General features: G+C 37.1%; 1 protein-coding gene across 1 annotated transcript in view; it reads left to right on the forward strand.

Annotated features, from left to right (window-relative positions):
- Positions 1-13,081: 13,081 nt before the first annotated feature.
- Positions 13,082-16,669, forward strand: part of LOC113460834 (uncharacterized) — a 35,167-nt gene continuing 31,579 nt past the window's right edge. The window contains exons 1-2 of the mRNA XM_074537645.1: positions 13,082-13,167; positions 16,346-16,425. Of these exons, the coding sequence (XP_074393746.1) occupies positions 16,359-16,425 (67 nt within the window). The 5' untranslated portion in view covers positions 13,082-13,167; positions 16,346-16,358. The remainder of the gene's footprint in view (positions 13,168-16,345; positions 16,426-16,669) is intronic.

Raw genomic sequence — 16,669 nt, forward strand, 5'->3', positions numbered from 1 at the left:
CATGCTGTGTCTTTTCATAGCTTTGATATTAGTGAATATATATACATATATATGTATTTTTTAATGTATCCATGCCATGTGTCTGCTATCTTCCCCTCCAAGTTGTGTCTTCCTCTCTGATTTTTTCCCCTGCTTCTGCAACATCTGTGAGGTTCGTTCTGGCCTGGTTTGGTCCTTTGCACTGCCGCTCAGTTCCTCAGAGACCATTTTTTGCATTTTTTGAAGGCATTAAATCTCCCAATTTTCTGGGGTTTTTTGTTGTTTTTTTTTTTTTTTTTTTTAAATTGCATTTCATTTGATCCTATCTCCTTGTAAGAGTGTTTGTAAGCCTTTCTTTTCTGTTTTGCAAGATACCGTTTCCCTTCCCTAAAGGAAATGAAATTTCCTTTGGGGAAGGGAAACAAAATCTTGTGATTTCAATGGGGATCAATTTGGGCAAGCTTTGGTGCATGTCCCTGCACTTGATGGTATGCCATGCTTTTTCATGGCTTTCCCTTCACCGAAGATTCTTTTTTTTTTTCTTTTTAAATATCCATGCCGTGTCCCTCATATCTTCCCCTCCAAGTTGTCTTCCTCCTTGATTTTTTCCCCCTGCTTTTGCAACATCTGTGAGGTTAGTTTTGGCCTCTTTTGGTCCTTTGCACTGCACCTCATTTCCTCAGAAACCATTTTTTGAAGGCACTTAATCTCCCAATTTTCTGGGTTTTTTTGGGTTTTTTCAGTTGCATTTCATTTGATCCTATCTCCATTCCAGATTGTTTCTAAGCCTTTCTTTTCTGTTTTGCAAGATTCTGTTTTCATTTCCTTGGGGAAAGGGAAACCAAATCTTGCAATTTCAATGGGTATCTCTTGGGCAAGCTTTGGTGCATGTCCATGCACTTGATGGCATGCCATGACCTTGTTGCTCACCTTACACTGGTACTCTCACTGTTAGATTTTTCTGCCTTTTTTAAAAATATTTTTTGGAGAGGTGTAACAAAGTTTGTCTGTCTTGCCTTCATTGTGCTGTGGGTCCATTGCTGGTTCAGCTGTTTTTGACACAAGCAGCCCCATAACACTTTTCACTGAGACCACTCCTGCAACTCCCCCACCACTACTAAAACCCAGTTTTTTATACCCCAGTGTATTCATAAAGAGATGAGCTTGAGGAGAAAGAAGAGATTGTTACAAATAAAGATTTTATTGCATAATAAAGAGATTATTACAAATATTCTTCCTCAAATTTTTTAACAGGCAACTTAGTAAAACTGAGGCAGTCAGTTGGACTGGGTTAGTTACTGCTTGATATTACATATGTAAGGCACAACTTAAAATCTGTTGGAAGGTTTTTTTTTATTTAGGATACATGGATTTCAAGTTCCCTTTCTAGGGTTACCCTCTTCTTTTTGCAGAGGGTGTACCCTGGGCTAAGCTAAATCCACAGCTGCAGAAGGAAACAATCTCTGCTGCCTCAGCTGGTAATTGCTGAATCTGGCTGGGAAGACCCTTGTTGAAGATCCTTGTTGCTGATCAAGGAGACATAGGTCAGAAACCACAGATGGCTCCTGTGGGTTGTCCTTCATGTACAGTTTGTATGTTCCTGTGGCTGCTGCTCTCATGTAGGTTTGGGTATTAAGAATGTTGTCTTCTGTTGGAAGCAGGTTTGTGTAAGAGCATATTTTTGCCGTTTTATGAGCAAAATTAAGTTTCTGAACTTGATGTGTATCAGCTGTGCTGTGTCAAGTACTGTGTGAAAGCAACACTAAATAGTGAGATCAGTGAGAAGGTAAAACTGCTTTGTGCATATTGTCTTTTAGAGGGTAATGTACATGGGGCACTGTTCATTGACTTTGTACTTGACCTTCCCTAACAGTAATTTTGCTTGTGTATCATACCCTTGTTTGAGACTTTCTCAAGTGTCTTTCAGGTGCATGATTGGTCTGTCTTGAGTACAATCTACACAGCCCCACCCTGCCCCCCAAATCTCACATTGTACTCAGGTTCTGATTGCACTCTCTGATTTGTTAGCAAGTTTAATGATTCTAATACATATGGATAGATGAAAGTTGAAATATAACCCACTTTGATATAAGTATGGAAATGCCCAACAATGGTGAAAGTTTGAAGAACATTCACATCCATTGGACTTGATTAACAAGGTCAGCTCAGTGGACTGTGGGAGGCTGATTATTTAGGGAAATTCTTGGGATCACAGTAATGGTTTCTGTGGCTTTTAAGTAAGATGGTTTGATACAGGACTGGGTAGTTTATCCTCCTGCCAATACTGCTAATGAAGTTGGTCTGTAAAAATTCAATTATTTTGCTTGATGTGCTTACTCTAATTAAAAACTGAAATTTTGCTTTAACTAAAGTAATGCTTCTTCATTAAAGTACATTCTTGCAGAATTTCATCAAATAACCATATTCTTTATAACTGTCTTCCAGGTGAGAAAGATACATGATGTTTGAAGAACCTTTTCCTTCATGAATGAACTTCATTACTGTACTAATGACATCTGACTGAATTTTGGAGATAGCTTTGTGGTAAAAACATGTTCATGTCCTTAATCTATATAATCTAGGTGAAAAGAACAAATGTGTATGAAGGAATGGGGAAATGTACATGAAGGAATGAGGAAAAACGGCTCAGAATAATTGTAATGGGAGGATGGAGTACAATAGCTCTGAGACAGTTTTGACGCATCTTGGTAATTGTCACTTTTCTGAGAAAATTTTTCCTCATAAATTGATGCAGAGCACAAATTTGATAGCATCTGTAGTAGATACCAAGTGTACATCTTCAGCTTTCTCCAGTCTTTCCCTGTGTGCGTAAATAGACTTGTACTCAGTCAAGCCAGTTTTTCCTACAGATTTTTTCCATTTTTAAATCAAATTACATGATTTCATCAATCATCAAATTACATTATTTGTTTGAGTTTGTATTTTTAAAGGAGGCCAGAAACATTGTTCTAAGCAGTTATTAGGCAGGCAGCAGGCAGATTCCATGATGAGTGCTAAGATAATGTCATTTATATTGCATAGGAATGCAGCAGAAAAAAAAAAAAAGACATTGAAGTCCTGAGGAGACCAATGTGTATGTAATGGTGGGCCCCATTCAGTTATTGCAAATCCTAAACTTTTACTTTACCCTTGAAAATTTCACTAGGATTAAGTTGCTCATGGAGATAAGTCTTTGTACAGCTGGAACAAGAGAAAGTGTAGGTACACTGCATGTGAATCTCTTATCCTAACCATAACTCTCCAGATATTAGTAAAAAAATAGCCTGCCAAAAAATCTAGTCCATTTTTCAAATGCAAACCTAATTTTTTTTTTCCTTCTGCACAGAGTCTCCCTTTAGTCCTGTGAGACCATTGTACAGGATTTAACTGTGTGATAAAACAATACTGAATAAAGTCTAGCATGTAGTGGGTTTTATAATCTGCATTGCTGCAGCATGCTCTGAGCTACCAAAATAAAATGGCTGAGTACAATCAGAAGGAACTAAGGACAGAAAACCATGACCTGGAAATGTCACTTCCGATCTGGCTGTCATATCCTATAACCTTTCCACATAGTAGTGGCTTTGCATGTGATGGTCTCATTTTTATTATGTTTTACTTATACATTGAATTTTTCCTGATTAAAAGGCAATAAGGTGTTTGGTTTTTAACTAAATTGTGTCTGCCTCAGACAAGTGAACAGCATAATGATATGAAAATGTGCCTCAGAACTAAGACAATTCCTGTGCTTTATTTATTTTTAAAGTACTGCAGGCAAGGAAGTTGGCAGTGAGCACTGTCTGGAAAACAGAACTAGACCTCCAACAGCATTGGTAGGTGGACATTTCTTTGACTGTTTTGCTGCCTAGAAACAAAGAAGAAGCTTAGAACTGGAACTGGAGCAGCCTGGAAGTTATAACCTTTTTGGGCAAAAAATCCCCAGTGTGTCTTGCAGGAAATTGTCTTTCTGCTGTGTTTTACAAGTGACGTGTGCGTACACTTTTTTTAAAGTGGATCCTGTTGTTAGAGCTTAACTTCAGGCTCTCTGCAATGATCTTTAACTTGAGTCCCAAGAGGAATCCTTGTGTTCTGTATGAAGATAAAATTTTCATCAAAAAATTGTGCCAATCCTTGGTTCATAAATTTTTTTTAAGAATAATTTTTGCACTATCCCTGAAAGTCTGTGTGAGAGAAGAGTAAAAGAACCCAGCAGAAATGTAGTAACGATCTAGGATTAGAGATTTCTAGTGATAAAAGGTGGGCTTTCAATGCCTTCTGATTAATTTACTTTCAATTCATTGGCTCTTTGTGCATATCTGATGTTTTAGCAATCCCAGCACCCTGCTGCAAAGCATTCCACAATTTAAGCACCCAGTACTTGAGCCTCCATTCTGCTTGCTGTGAATCTGCCAGCATCTAGCTTCAGCTGATATCCTGTCCTTTTGCTGAAGAGCCACTCTTTCCAAGTTGCTCATGGCTTTATAAACACCCATCATATCTGCACTCACTTGTCTATTTTTTTCCAGTGGTCTGCATAGTCACTTTATGTTTGGATGTCTTTCCATACCTTTCATTTATCCTTTTTATCCTGCTTTGTGCTTGGATGAATCTGCAAAGTTATTGCTGATCTCTGAAAACACTGTTATTTTACTTCAATGGAGACAGGAGTATTTGATCATATGAGAGAAAGAAGCAGGAAAAGAAATACATGGTCTTGAAGGGTCTGTGTTGTCCAGTCAAATGCAAACATTGCTGCTTCTTTCTGTCTCATATGATGCCCTGCAATGGAGTTAGGCTCTTCAATAGATCAAAATCTTCAAACAGTAAGTCACAAGAACAGAAGTAAAACCCAAACAAAACAAATGTTTAATGGACAATGATATGTGTTATGAAGTAATAAAGGGAAATCAAGAGAAGTAGTAAAGGTGTGCAACTGTGCATATTTTATTAATCTGATCTCATCTTTATGTACCAGCCAAGTGGGAAGTATTCCAGTTAAACAGATCTCAATGAACTCTCCATTCTTAGGAACATAGCAGAGTTCACTTTGCCAGATGTTCTAATTTCCTTTCTTTTGTATGAAAACTGATGTTTGCCAGAGGAGGAAAACATATTTCCCTGGAAGCTGGGGGTGTATTTGAGGATTTTCTTCCTGTGTCCTCTGATTGAAATCCAAGTAATTTTCACTCAATACCAAAACTGCCACAGCAAGGATTGAGTTCAATAATGACCTGTGACAAAAGCCAGGAGTGTAAAGAGCACACATAATCTATAGCCTTAAAGTTTATATTATTTCCTTTGGGTGTTAAAGCTTTAGAGGTTCTACTTTTTTTGCATTGCCCATTTTTAAATACTCAGAATTTTCAATATCTGTAGTAGGTCACAAAACTAATGAAACAGAAATAGAGCTTATTTAAAGCTCATTGTGTGTTCTTCTAGACAGTGCACACACACTCAGGTCAAGACCCTGAAGACATGCTGAAGATTTAAGCCACTGAAATAAAGAATGAATGATGCAAGGGTGGCATGCTGGGACAGCGGAGTTTTCACCATAAGCCTGAGTCTGATCCCTTTAAAAATAATGACACAAAAACTGTATTGTGCTCAAAAGCTACCCTCAGCTACAATGAGGTAAGCCTGTCTATTTCTTTCCCTCTACCTCTCCAGTTTGTTTCCATTTATTAAGTACCTTAATGTTCCCAGCACCAGAAAAAAAACCTCCAAAACAGGTTCCCAAGAGACCTAGTTAAAAGCTCTGCTATTCATCATGAGAAAATAAATTATACAGTGGTTTCTTTTGACCTGGAAAATGATATTGTGCTTTGAGTTTATTAAGGAATAAAGACTGATCTTGCATTAAATTTTGAGAAGGTATACAGATGCAGTGATTGATTAGACTGGAATGGGTTTATTCCTCAGTTTTGACTGAGCATTTTAATAGTTTTTCTTTGTAAGAAAATGTCAACTTTATTAATACATGGAATTGATTAACCTCTTGCTGGCTTCTGCAATGCAAGTATGAAGGTCCCTGTAATGATATTCATGTGATGGCTCCAGGCTTCTTAAACTAAGAGACTGTCTTTTTTTTTTTTTTTCCCTTGAAACAGGTGGCTACCTAAGGCATTGACCTCTTGGCATGGTAGCTTGTCTGCGTTAGGAAGGGTAGGAATCAATTTTTCCAGCAGCTACTGCTGCTCCTCTGACCCTGCTCCTTAACTTTATTAATCCCTGCCTAGTTTCTTGTAATTTTATTTTCCACATCCATTCCATCCTTTTATTTAAAACTGGCATCCTTGTCATGAAGGCAAGCCTGTATACAAACAGATGTAAGTATCCTGTAACAGGCAGTATTTTGTATTAGGTTTATTTGGGAGGATAAATGAGTCTGGTGTTACCAGCTAATGGGGTTGGATCATCCCACAGCAATGCCAGCTACCCAGTTTGCTACATGTAGATATTTGTGTCCCTCAGTTCTGCCAGTGTTCTCTGCCAGCATGTGTTCCCTGCTGGAACTATTATGGAGCCATGAGATGTCATTGCAGGGTTGTAAGCTAAGCCCGAGATATTTGTAAGAAGTTTTGAAAGTCAGGCTTTTAAAATTTGTTTTTATGGAAAATTTTCGCCTTCCTAGGAAATGAGGATTTTTAAAATCTGTACAGGATTAAGTACACTACCTGTCTACTGTCACCATGTGAATGTGCTACAGGATCAGGATGATCCAGAAACTTTTCCAGATATTCTGGAAGTAGGTTTAGTTTGAATGATAGATCAGGCAAACATTCAGCAGTGTCTGTCTCATTTTCTGACCATTGGGTTCCCTACCCCAAAATGTAGGAGAGACTAGCAAAATATTACAGTATTTGATGCTGGAAGTCAGTTTTTCAGTAAAAGGTTAAAAAAGTAGAATTAAAGCCACTACATCCCTAAAACCATCCCAAATGGTGCAATTGCCCCATTAGTTGGTGTGATGTAGTCCGTACTACATAGAGCTCCTTGTGATTGAGCAGGGATAGATCCACACGAATCATTACTCATGTGATCTCTGTTCCAGTTTAGCCTTGCATACCATGGCATTGTTAGCTCATCCTACTTTTAGCTTTTGCATCTTTTCCAGTTACTGTGTTCAGAAGGGATGGACTTTGCTGCTAAATCTATCTTTCACTGGAAATAAGGCAAAAGATCTCTCTTCTATCTTGAAGCAGTGTGACCTGTAGAGTCACTCTTACAATAGCTGGTCATTGCCTGTGCTGGGCAGTCCAAGTGCATTAACTTTTCCTTTTCCTTCTAAGGAAAGACATTACTGGAGAGGTTGGAATAAAAGCCCCATCTGTACACCAGATCTTTACTGTAAACTGTGCTAATGAAGTCCATGGTTCTTTGTTGATTTGTATCCCAAGGGATATGTAGAATAGGAAATAAATTTGGAAAAAAAAGGGAAAGTTGCTGCATGTCTTTCCTGAGACACCTGATTGCTATAAAACAGAACAAAAATTGTATGGGTTTTGAGGCTGTATGATACTTAGAAGATGTTTCCTAAGGAAATAACAACAATAACAAAAAAACTGATGGCACAGCTGAAGGTTAAAGCAAATTGAAAATAAAATTAAATACTGAAGAGAAAAAGTCAGGGTGCATGGAAGGAATCAGGCAAGTGAGGGCACATCTGGAACTGAACCTGGCTAGGGGAATTAAAAATAACAAATAGTTTTTCTTAGGTACTTAGGACAAAAAAGGAAGAGAAAGAGACTGCACCCTGCCTGATCAGTGGGAAACAGGGGACCTGTCTGTGACTGACACGTACAAAACTGAGATACTCGACAACATTTTTTCCTTCAGTCCTCACTAGCAAGTGCTCCAGTCATGTCACCCAATTCCAGAGTCTAAAGGCAGGGACTGGGAAATTGCCCACTTAAATGCCCCTTAAGAGAAGATCAGGTTTAAGACCAGCTAAGGAACCTGAATGTGCAAAAATCCCATCTTTTCCAGATGTTCTTGCCTTCTGTCCTTCCCTTTTCAGATGCCCTTGCACAATAGGTGTGAGGCTCTACAAGTGGAAATGAACAGTTACAAAGAAAATGATTCATCTTACCTGGGCGTGCCCCTGAGGTTAGGTTGCTCTACTCCCTGCATCAAAACTGCTTCCATAAAGAAAAAAAGATGGATGAGACTCCCTCCTGAAGGGAACAGAAAACCCAATGTCTCAGACGTGGGCAATTGAGCTTTCAGCGTGTTTGTTTTTGATTTTTTCCCATTTAAGTTTGAGACATCTCAAACATTTCTGTAACATGACGAAGCATTTTTCTTGCCTACAATGACTCTAGATGAATTTGGTGACATAGTGGTTGCTGTCTCCCTCTCATTGAAGAGAACTTTACTGTCTGTTGAGGCCAATGTCTCTGGGTGATATTTTGACCCACTTGTCAATTTTCAGAGGATCCCAGGAGGTTCTGGTTATAGTGCTTGGAAGTAATTAGCATGTTTTAAAAATGAGACAAAGCTGCAGCTAAATTAACTGTATGTCACTATGTTGTGCAGGACAGTGTGCAAGATTCCACTTAGTTTTAGTTTTTCTGACACTAGACAAAGTAAAAGCATTTGTTTAGAAGCCCATTTACATCTGAACTGAACCTACAACCTTCCAAAGCAAAATTAGAATGTAGAAGCATAATGGCTCATGCAAGAATTCTAATCAGTAAATAATTAGAGGCATATGGTAGTCTTGAACTAAAACATTGTCCAGGAAATGTTAGTAGTGCTCAGGGAAAAAACATTGATGCTATACTTGTTTTCTTTTGTGTGGTCCTAGGGAAACAGAAGGTTCTTTTTGTAGATGTTGCTGTAGAGGCCAAATTCCATGACTATTATTAATTGTATGTTATCTCAAAATACATTTTTTATGTAGGTTATTCAGTGTGCATAAAGTGAATTTCAGTGGGCATTGTCATTATAAAAATGTGGTGAAAGAGTTTATGTGCACAATTCTTGCTGGATTGGAACATCAGAGACAATGCATTGAAGTAAGAGAACCCAACAGCTTCAGCAGTAGTTTGGAGATTCAAGTGATATTCTTTCATCTGCCAAGACAGTTCTATGTAGTACCAACTAATCATGTATGACAAACACTCATTTTGCAAGTATGATGTAGCTAATTTCAGCATTCAAAAGCTTATTATTATAGCATTAAAAAAATAATTGGAGAACACTGATTTTTGAGAAAATGCAACACTTCAGAGGTGCCAAATTGTATTTAAATTTATTTACCTTCGGGGAAAAAATGGAATTTTGGTCTTATTTTGATTCCGTACTACATTGATTTCCGAAGCTACATTTTTAAGTTTCTTAGCACCTCACAAAACTGTTTTTCAAGATCTGCTATAGTGAGATAGCAGATCTCTGAGGATTATTAATGAATGTTTGCATATGGATGAGCTTACATTTTATCTGGTGCATTGTGACTTTAGTGCATGGTGAGTGTCACAAAACACATTTTCCAAGTTACCTGTATAGGCATGCAGACACCCGAGAAAGTGTCAGATTTCCACATTTGCTTTGCAGAATTTATTATAGATTATTCTCTTGGCGTGGCAATATATAAAACATGCTGTTTAATTTTCATTGGTTTTACAACAGTTGCAGTTTTAAAGATGATTGCCACAAAGTTTCTCAGCTCTAATTGGCTTGCATACAATCATTTACATAAATCTTCCAAAAAACAGTATCATTCAGTCAAATCTCCTTCTTGTCAATGAATAAGAAAAGAGCCTTTGGATAAACAAAATTTATTCCAAATGATTCAAAGTAAAATATGCACCTAGTAATAATATCAGGATGCTTCAGAAATGTGTATGTCTCTTTGCTTTGTTCATTTTACAAAGATGTTTCATTTGACAACGTGAGCCTCGAACAAATTATGGGTGATATTGTAGTCTTGTGAAGATATTCACAAGCAAAAGTCTTGATTCTACCTTGCTTCAGGTTTTCCTGCCACCAAAAGTTGTAGATTCTGGTAAAAATGTATAATTTGCTGTGCTAGAAATGAGAGGATAATTAGTTGGGCTTTTAAGCAAGTATGTTGGCAGAAGTTTCACTCCTATTGACTATTGCAAGATAAGGTTTTTCTAGCATTAAGTTTTCATGAAGCAAGAATCTGCATCTTGCATCTGCAATCTGCATCACTACCAGGAAGCCCCTATTTTTAGAATCCTATCTCAAAGGTGCATCTAGCATATGTTAGTGAATAATTGATGGTTTAAAAATTGTGTAACGCTGCATACAAACTGTTGTCCTCAATTTTAAATTCCCCACTTTGTGGTCGTTTAGCATGAGGGGACTTATACTATTTTTATTCTAAAACAAGGATTGTTATGAAATTAATTTGTTCCAGATGAATTTGAGTACTTACTCCTGTGGGTAGGATGCTTTCCCACTCAATATTCCTGGAAGTAGGAGAGTCACATCTGCTGGTTTTCTTAAGAGCTTTTGGCTTTGAGAAGCTGCTTTCATGAATGAAATGTTTGTGTTTAGTTCTCTTAATATCCTCTACTCAATGAGTCAGTGAAGCACATGTGGGTAAGGTTTTGCATTTATGCTGTTGGCATTTGTCTACTTTTCAGTCAAAGGGACTAGCAAGGATATGAAAAGTTACTTGTATCATCCTCCAGGCTTAGCTGACCCATTTTACAAGGTCTGTGAAATGCTTTTGGTTTCCTGCTTTAATGCTTTTTATTGATCACTTTTATACTCTTTTCTGCATGTAAACAAACTTGATCTGTGGCACTGCCATGATATTTCTTTGGCACTGACATGCTACTACAACAAAGTAAGTCTAAGGCCAGAACAGATAGAAAAGAGAGACAGAAACAATAACAAATGTCTAGTTCCATGAGAACTTTCTGATGTGGGAAAACTGCTCATCCATATGAAGGAGCTCTTTTGGCCTCCTTTACCCCTTTTAACAAATCCCTTAGTAGGAGATACATTACCTTGCTGTGAACTATGTCTATACAGGTTATTGGTTCCAGTCCCAAATTGTCGTATGAGGCTTCTGCTCTTCTTTTATTGAGGCCAAAGAACAGAGTGTTTAGGAGTTTGAAAGTGAACTAGTTCTGGGTCAAAATGAGTCATGGCTAAGTAAGAACTCATTTAACTCAAGATGTAAAGACTCTAAAGTTTCACGGCTCCATTTAATGGGTTTGGTTTTAAAATCCTTTCCCCCATCTGTGATGAAATGTAACCTTCATCTTGACCTCTTTCTAGAGGAAACTAAAACATGAGTGCTTAAAGCCATAGTAATGTGTATAGTTATGTTCATTGCTGACAACTTGGGATAGTCTAGTGGAATTCATACATTTAGAGGCAAGCTTTAATTAATTTCAACTGAATATAGTAGTTTAAATTAAGGTGTGATTAGTAAATAGCTAATTACAGAGTGTTCAATGTGAGGAAGTGAAAGCTTATCAGGCTCTCAGAATAGCTAACTGTGGTCTTAGATGTTGTAAGTATTCTGGTTAGATTTAATTTTCAACTCATGAGGTTTTCAGCCATTTGTTTTATTTTATTCTGTGTTAAAAATAGCTTTATGAGGAAAAACCACAGACTTTTCAGTGAAGATTTCCCGAAAGCAAAGTACTGGGAGATGGGGCAAGCAACGTATTTGTTATCTGAGTCTTACTGAGAAAATTTGTTATCTGAGTCTTACCGAGTTTTTACTTCTGACACCTGGCAGGCAGCAAGGATAGCTCTGCATGTCTCATTATCATGCATTGTGGGAGTTGCAGGTTGCTCATGCTGAGCAAAGGAAAGGTGTAAAATAGAGAGATTTTTTAGAGGATCCTCAGGACTTCTCAAGGAATTGTCCTGATCCTAAGGGAATATACATATGTACTTGATACATTCAACACATTTAACTTCAGGAGACACTATGGTTATGGTTATATATATGGTATTTGGTATGGTTACTTCAGATATGGAGATGTCAAAAATAGCTGGGCTCTCTGACAGATTTGTTTTTGAGGAATCTTCTGGACTGAAGAGAGAAACTGTAATTTTATTTTTAATTTCATGGTAGGTTAAGAACTGTTTGAGACTGCCAGTATGCCAGGGTCTACTTATAAAATTTTGTTAATGTGTACTTATTGCAATTTGTTCTGTTTAAACCATCAGGAATATAGAAATATGAATGATAAGGAAATTACTTACAGGATCATAACGTGCTAATTACTAGGCTTTACTCATATATGGAAAAATATGCAATAGGCTTATAAAAGGTGCACCAAATACTGCAATGGAAAATTGTTTTGTCTCTTCATTCTTTAAAATAAAATTGGCAAGTAAACATCCATCCCATTTACTCACAGACAGGCAGACACTGATTTTGATAGTAAATGAAACTGATTTTTAGTGTCAGTCAGTTTTCCTTATAAGACTGGGTGTAGACTCCTCATGGGCTGGTTGTGTGCGTGTCTGTACTTACGTCTGTCTGTGGGGGTGTTCTTGTCCTGGTGGCCACGTCCTTTCCAGCTGTGTCTGCATGTCCTTCTAAGCAAAACCACTCCTTGAACCATATTGATCCTCATGTTGTTCACACTGACTTCTCAACTCAGGTAAGTCACCCAGGGTCTCCTTGCTTGAATCAATGCCTGGCCCTGTGATTATACTTGGAATCATTAGGAAACTCCTTTTTCTCTGGGAAACCTGCGATGAGTAAAGCAGCAACTTTCTTCCTGAGACATTTCAGCGCTAACAAAAAGAGAATGTACTTGTAGGAAAAAATATGTGGCTGTAGAGAAGAGATAACTAAAAAAAAGTTTTCTTCCTTTACATGAAGAACTGGCACCTAGAAAGTATTTTGCATTATGCTTACAGCAACATTTATCTTTCTTCTGGTTCTATGATTTCTCAGTGTTTAAAGTTCAATACGTGGATACATGAGGAGAGCTGTAGGGTAGGATGGACTCCTACTCTTATACTGTTTGGTGAAACCAGGAAATTCTGCAGTTTAAAAACAGACTTTAAATTTGCTTTACTGAGAGAAAAGGAGATGGTGGAGAAAAGAAATAACTAAATGGGGCATGTAAGTTGAAGCTTTCTCTCCCCTGTATTCCAGGACTTGGTCTTATTTCAAAAACTTCAGAAGGAATGAAATCAGCATGTAGAAGTTGAAGTAATCTAACTGGAGTACTTCAGTAGGTAGGAGAAAACTACGTGATCACATTTATTTGCACTGGTAGAGATGGGAGTTTAAGTTAAAAGAAGGAAAATTGTGTTCCTTCTGTTAGTGTATATCAACACAAAAAGGAAAATATTCCCAGTCAGGTGTGCAGGGAGAATCCTGTATGCAAGATGCTTACAAATCATATGTGAAAAAGAGATGTTGCTTCAAGATCTCCATGCTTTTGACAGCGTGCTTAAGAAGCATATTATCATTTGAGAGTGCATTTGGCTCTGGCAGCAAAAATCTACAGAAATCCTTTTTTACCTGCCTAAAACATTGAAGCAGCTGAAGATAAGAGTGGGACATTAGTTGGTTAAAAAAGAAAAATAAAATATATGGGCAAGTAATCTTTGTGAAGTATTTAAAGGACTCAGGAGTACTGTTGATATTTTACTTCCTTTGAGATTTACATGTATATATATAGATGTGTGTGTATATCTGGGAACAAATATGTAAAAATGCTGGCAGTAAAATGAGCTTTAAAATATGTATCATTTTATACTGTCTTCTAAGGACTTTCAATAACTTTCAGCTTTAATCTCCTAATATAGAATTAAAGTGGAAAGATGTCTTAGATTTTGGAAAATTGCTGCCTTAGCATCTTGCATAATTATGCTTAATATATATATTTATATAAGCAACTACAGATGTGCATGTATAAGTACCTTATGCTAAGACCTTGTATATACTAGTTTACATTCAAATACATTTTAGAATTAAGATATTGCCAGAGTAATTCTCTGTAGCACTGCATGTTTCTGAGACAGTCTATCTAGGTTTGATCCATAGTATCTGTGTGCTGTATGATTTGAATTTTCCATTAAATTACTTCTCATTTTGCATTAGTAAATAATGAAGAATACACACAGAGGGCCTAAAGCACCTCTGTCTGTGCAGTTTGTAGTACATGGTTGGAATTTTGTAGTGAAGATAAAGCAAAATAAATAGTACAAGTAGGAGAATCAGTCTACACGTTTCTAAATTGCAGCACTTCTGTATATTTAAAGAAGCTGCCTGATGTCAGTAGGGACTAATTAAGGGAAAACCAAAGCAAGTGATAAATAGGTTCCCATCTGCATGCACTGTTTAGGAAGAGTGGGAAAGATTTTTCAGGTCTTGGGTATCTGACCTGAAGAATTGGGAACATTCTAAAGGAACATTCTTGAGTTGTGGGGCTGGAGGAAACTAAAGGAGGCAGAGACCACAGCTGTGGGGAGGCATGGAAATAGATGCATGGTTAAACAGTCTCAGATTATTTTATATATTATGATGGCAAGAGCTAGATTTTGGTATGATATCCGAATATTTACAAATTTGAGGAAAGTCTAGCCCCTTGCTAAAACACCAACTGCATTTTATTCATCTGAGTGTGAGCAGCCACATATACTTTAGAAGCTTGCTGCTATTTGGTGCTCTTGAGTTTTTCACATACTCATAGTCATGGAAATTTCTAGAGCAAAACACTAATTGGAGGCTTTGGAAATACTGGCAGCAGCTTACTTAGCTGCCTTTGAATATGTACATATCTAGCTGAGTCTGTAGATCTGTGTGCAATTTATTCAAACAGGAGAGTTCAAGGTGTTAATGCTGCTCTGGCATAATAACTGTGCTATCAAAGCAGGAACTGTGTAACACTGTAATGCAAATTAGAAATCATTATTATTTTTTGGCACTACCATTAAAATATTTAGTTGTCTCTCAGTATAAAGTTTTAGCTTATTAGCATCTAAAAAATAGGCTCATATAATTAGGTGTAGTAGTGAAAATAGATAACAGGATTAAATCTCTGTCAAAGTGATCAAGGGGAGCTCTTAAGAGATTCATTAACTCTCAGGAATGTATGCAGAAAAATTAATTAAATCCAAGACAAAATTTAATTATGGACATAGCATGCAAAATGGTTACAAAACAGTTTCCTTTATGTTAGTAATGCTTATGGAAGAAAATTGTGGTGTGCAGAGGCATGAAGGAGGTTTTCTCAATGCACCAACCCCAGCATTGCTGTCTGTTCTTGTTGAGGACTACATAATACCTAGAACCTCTTTGGTTGCATAGGGACCTCAGTTGCAGCAGGAATTTCTGTGTTACTGCAGTTGTAATAAAAGTGAAAAGTGCTAGTATCTGATAAATGCCTTGAGATATAGGAAATGTGGTGCTTTTTCCCCTAAGGGTTGCAAAGACCTCTTCAAGAACTTCCGTGCAGCTTGGTGTGGCAATACTTGGAAATGAAATTTTGCTCTTGCCTGAGGTTAGAATATAGATTCAATCAGATAATTTCTATTCATTGCCTTTTGTTATTTTAAAGACCCAGGGTAATATTACATGCTGTTACCCTAAGAACCTGGACTGAGGCCCGTGCGGTAATGTTAGACCAGCTGTAGTCTTTCTACTAAGTTGTCTTTGCAGATCTAAGACACAGAATAAACAGTGCGATGAGTTGTTAAAGGCAGAATCAAGTGTGCTTGTGTCCTAGAATAGAAAGCTATTCAAAGCTGTTTTGTTCTCATTTGTTTAGTGTGCTTAAGCTCAGCATGCCTTAATTTTGTATTTTCTGAGATTTTCATTCCCATTATCCACAGCATTGAGTTTTGGCTTTTGGGAGATTTTTATACTGTATTTCCATTTTTTCTATGACAACTGTCTTTATTACTGGTCCACTGGTGTATTTCATTTGTAAATGAGTGCTTGTTCTTATCTATGTGTATCATATATAGATAACACCACCAAGTTTTCCTTTAAATTGATGTGGGGATGGGAAATTTCAAGGCTAGAAGGGAATCTTAAAGGCATAACTCCCATTACTCTTGCACTGTGAATAGCTTGCTTTTAGTTGAATTTTAGATCATGGTAAATATAGCTGTGTGAATCAGAACAAAGCATGATTGTGAGAGCAAAGCATTTAACAGTTCCTTTTGGTTATATGCTGCACATCAGTGTCAAACTCCCACAGCTCTGTGTTCAAAGCCTGTATGTTAAAAACTAAGGGGAAAAATTATGAATTTAAAGTACTGCTTTAAATTGCATACAGCTAGAAAGCCTGCATGTTGTTAATAAAATGCACTTATCCCATTCCTCCAGAATTAAAAGTCTCTTTTAAAGGGAATTATGCTCTGTATTTCTTATATCTTTTGCTTTGATTTTTTTTTTCCCTAGGAAGGTTTTCAAAATGGATGCCTGGAAACCACTTCTTCTTCTCTATATTTTCACCTTCTCTACAGAGGCAGAGGAGTCTGGTAATACACTAAAGAAATTACTCTTCAAGTTAATAGTAATGTTCCTTTTCTATGCACCCAATGTCAACGGGAAATGAAGAATTGAAGAACATTTTTTCTAACTATTAATTATAATTAGGGATAATGTGGTCGGTTTTTATGAAACATATAACTACAATAGTATAGTTTTCTTAAAAATGCAAAATTTAATGGTACAGCTCATTACATTTTGTTTGTACATGCATGCTAAAGTTTCATATTTGCA

Source organism: Zonotrichia albicollis, chromosome 1 (genome assembly GCF_047830755.1).
Source record: "Zonotrichia albicollis isolate bZonAlb1 chromosome 1, bZonAlb1.hap1, whole genome shotgun sequence".
Lineage (NCBI taxonomy): Eukaryota > Metazoa > Chordata > Aves > Passeriformes > Passerellidae > Zonotrichia > Zonotrichia albicollis.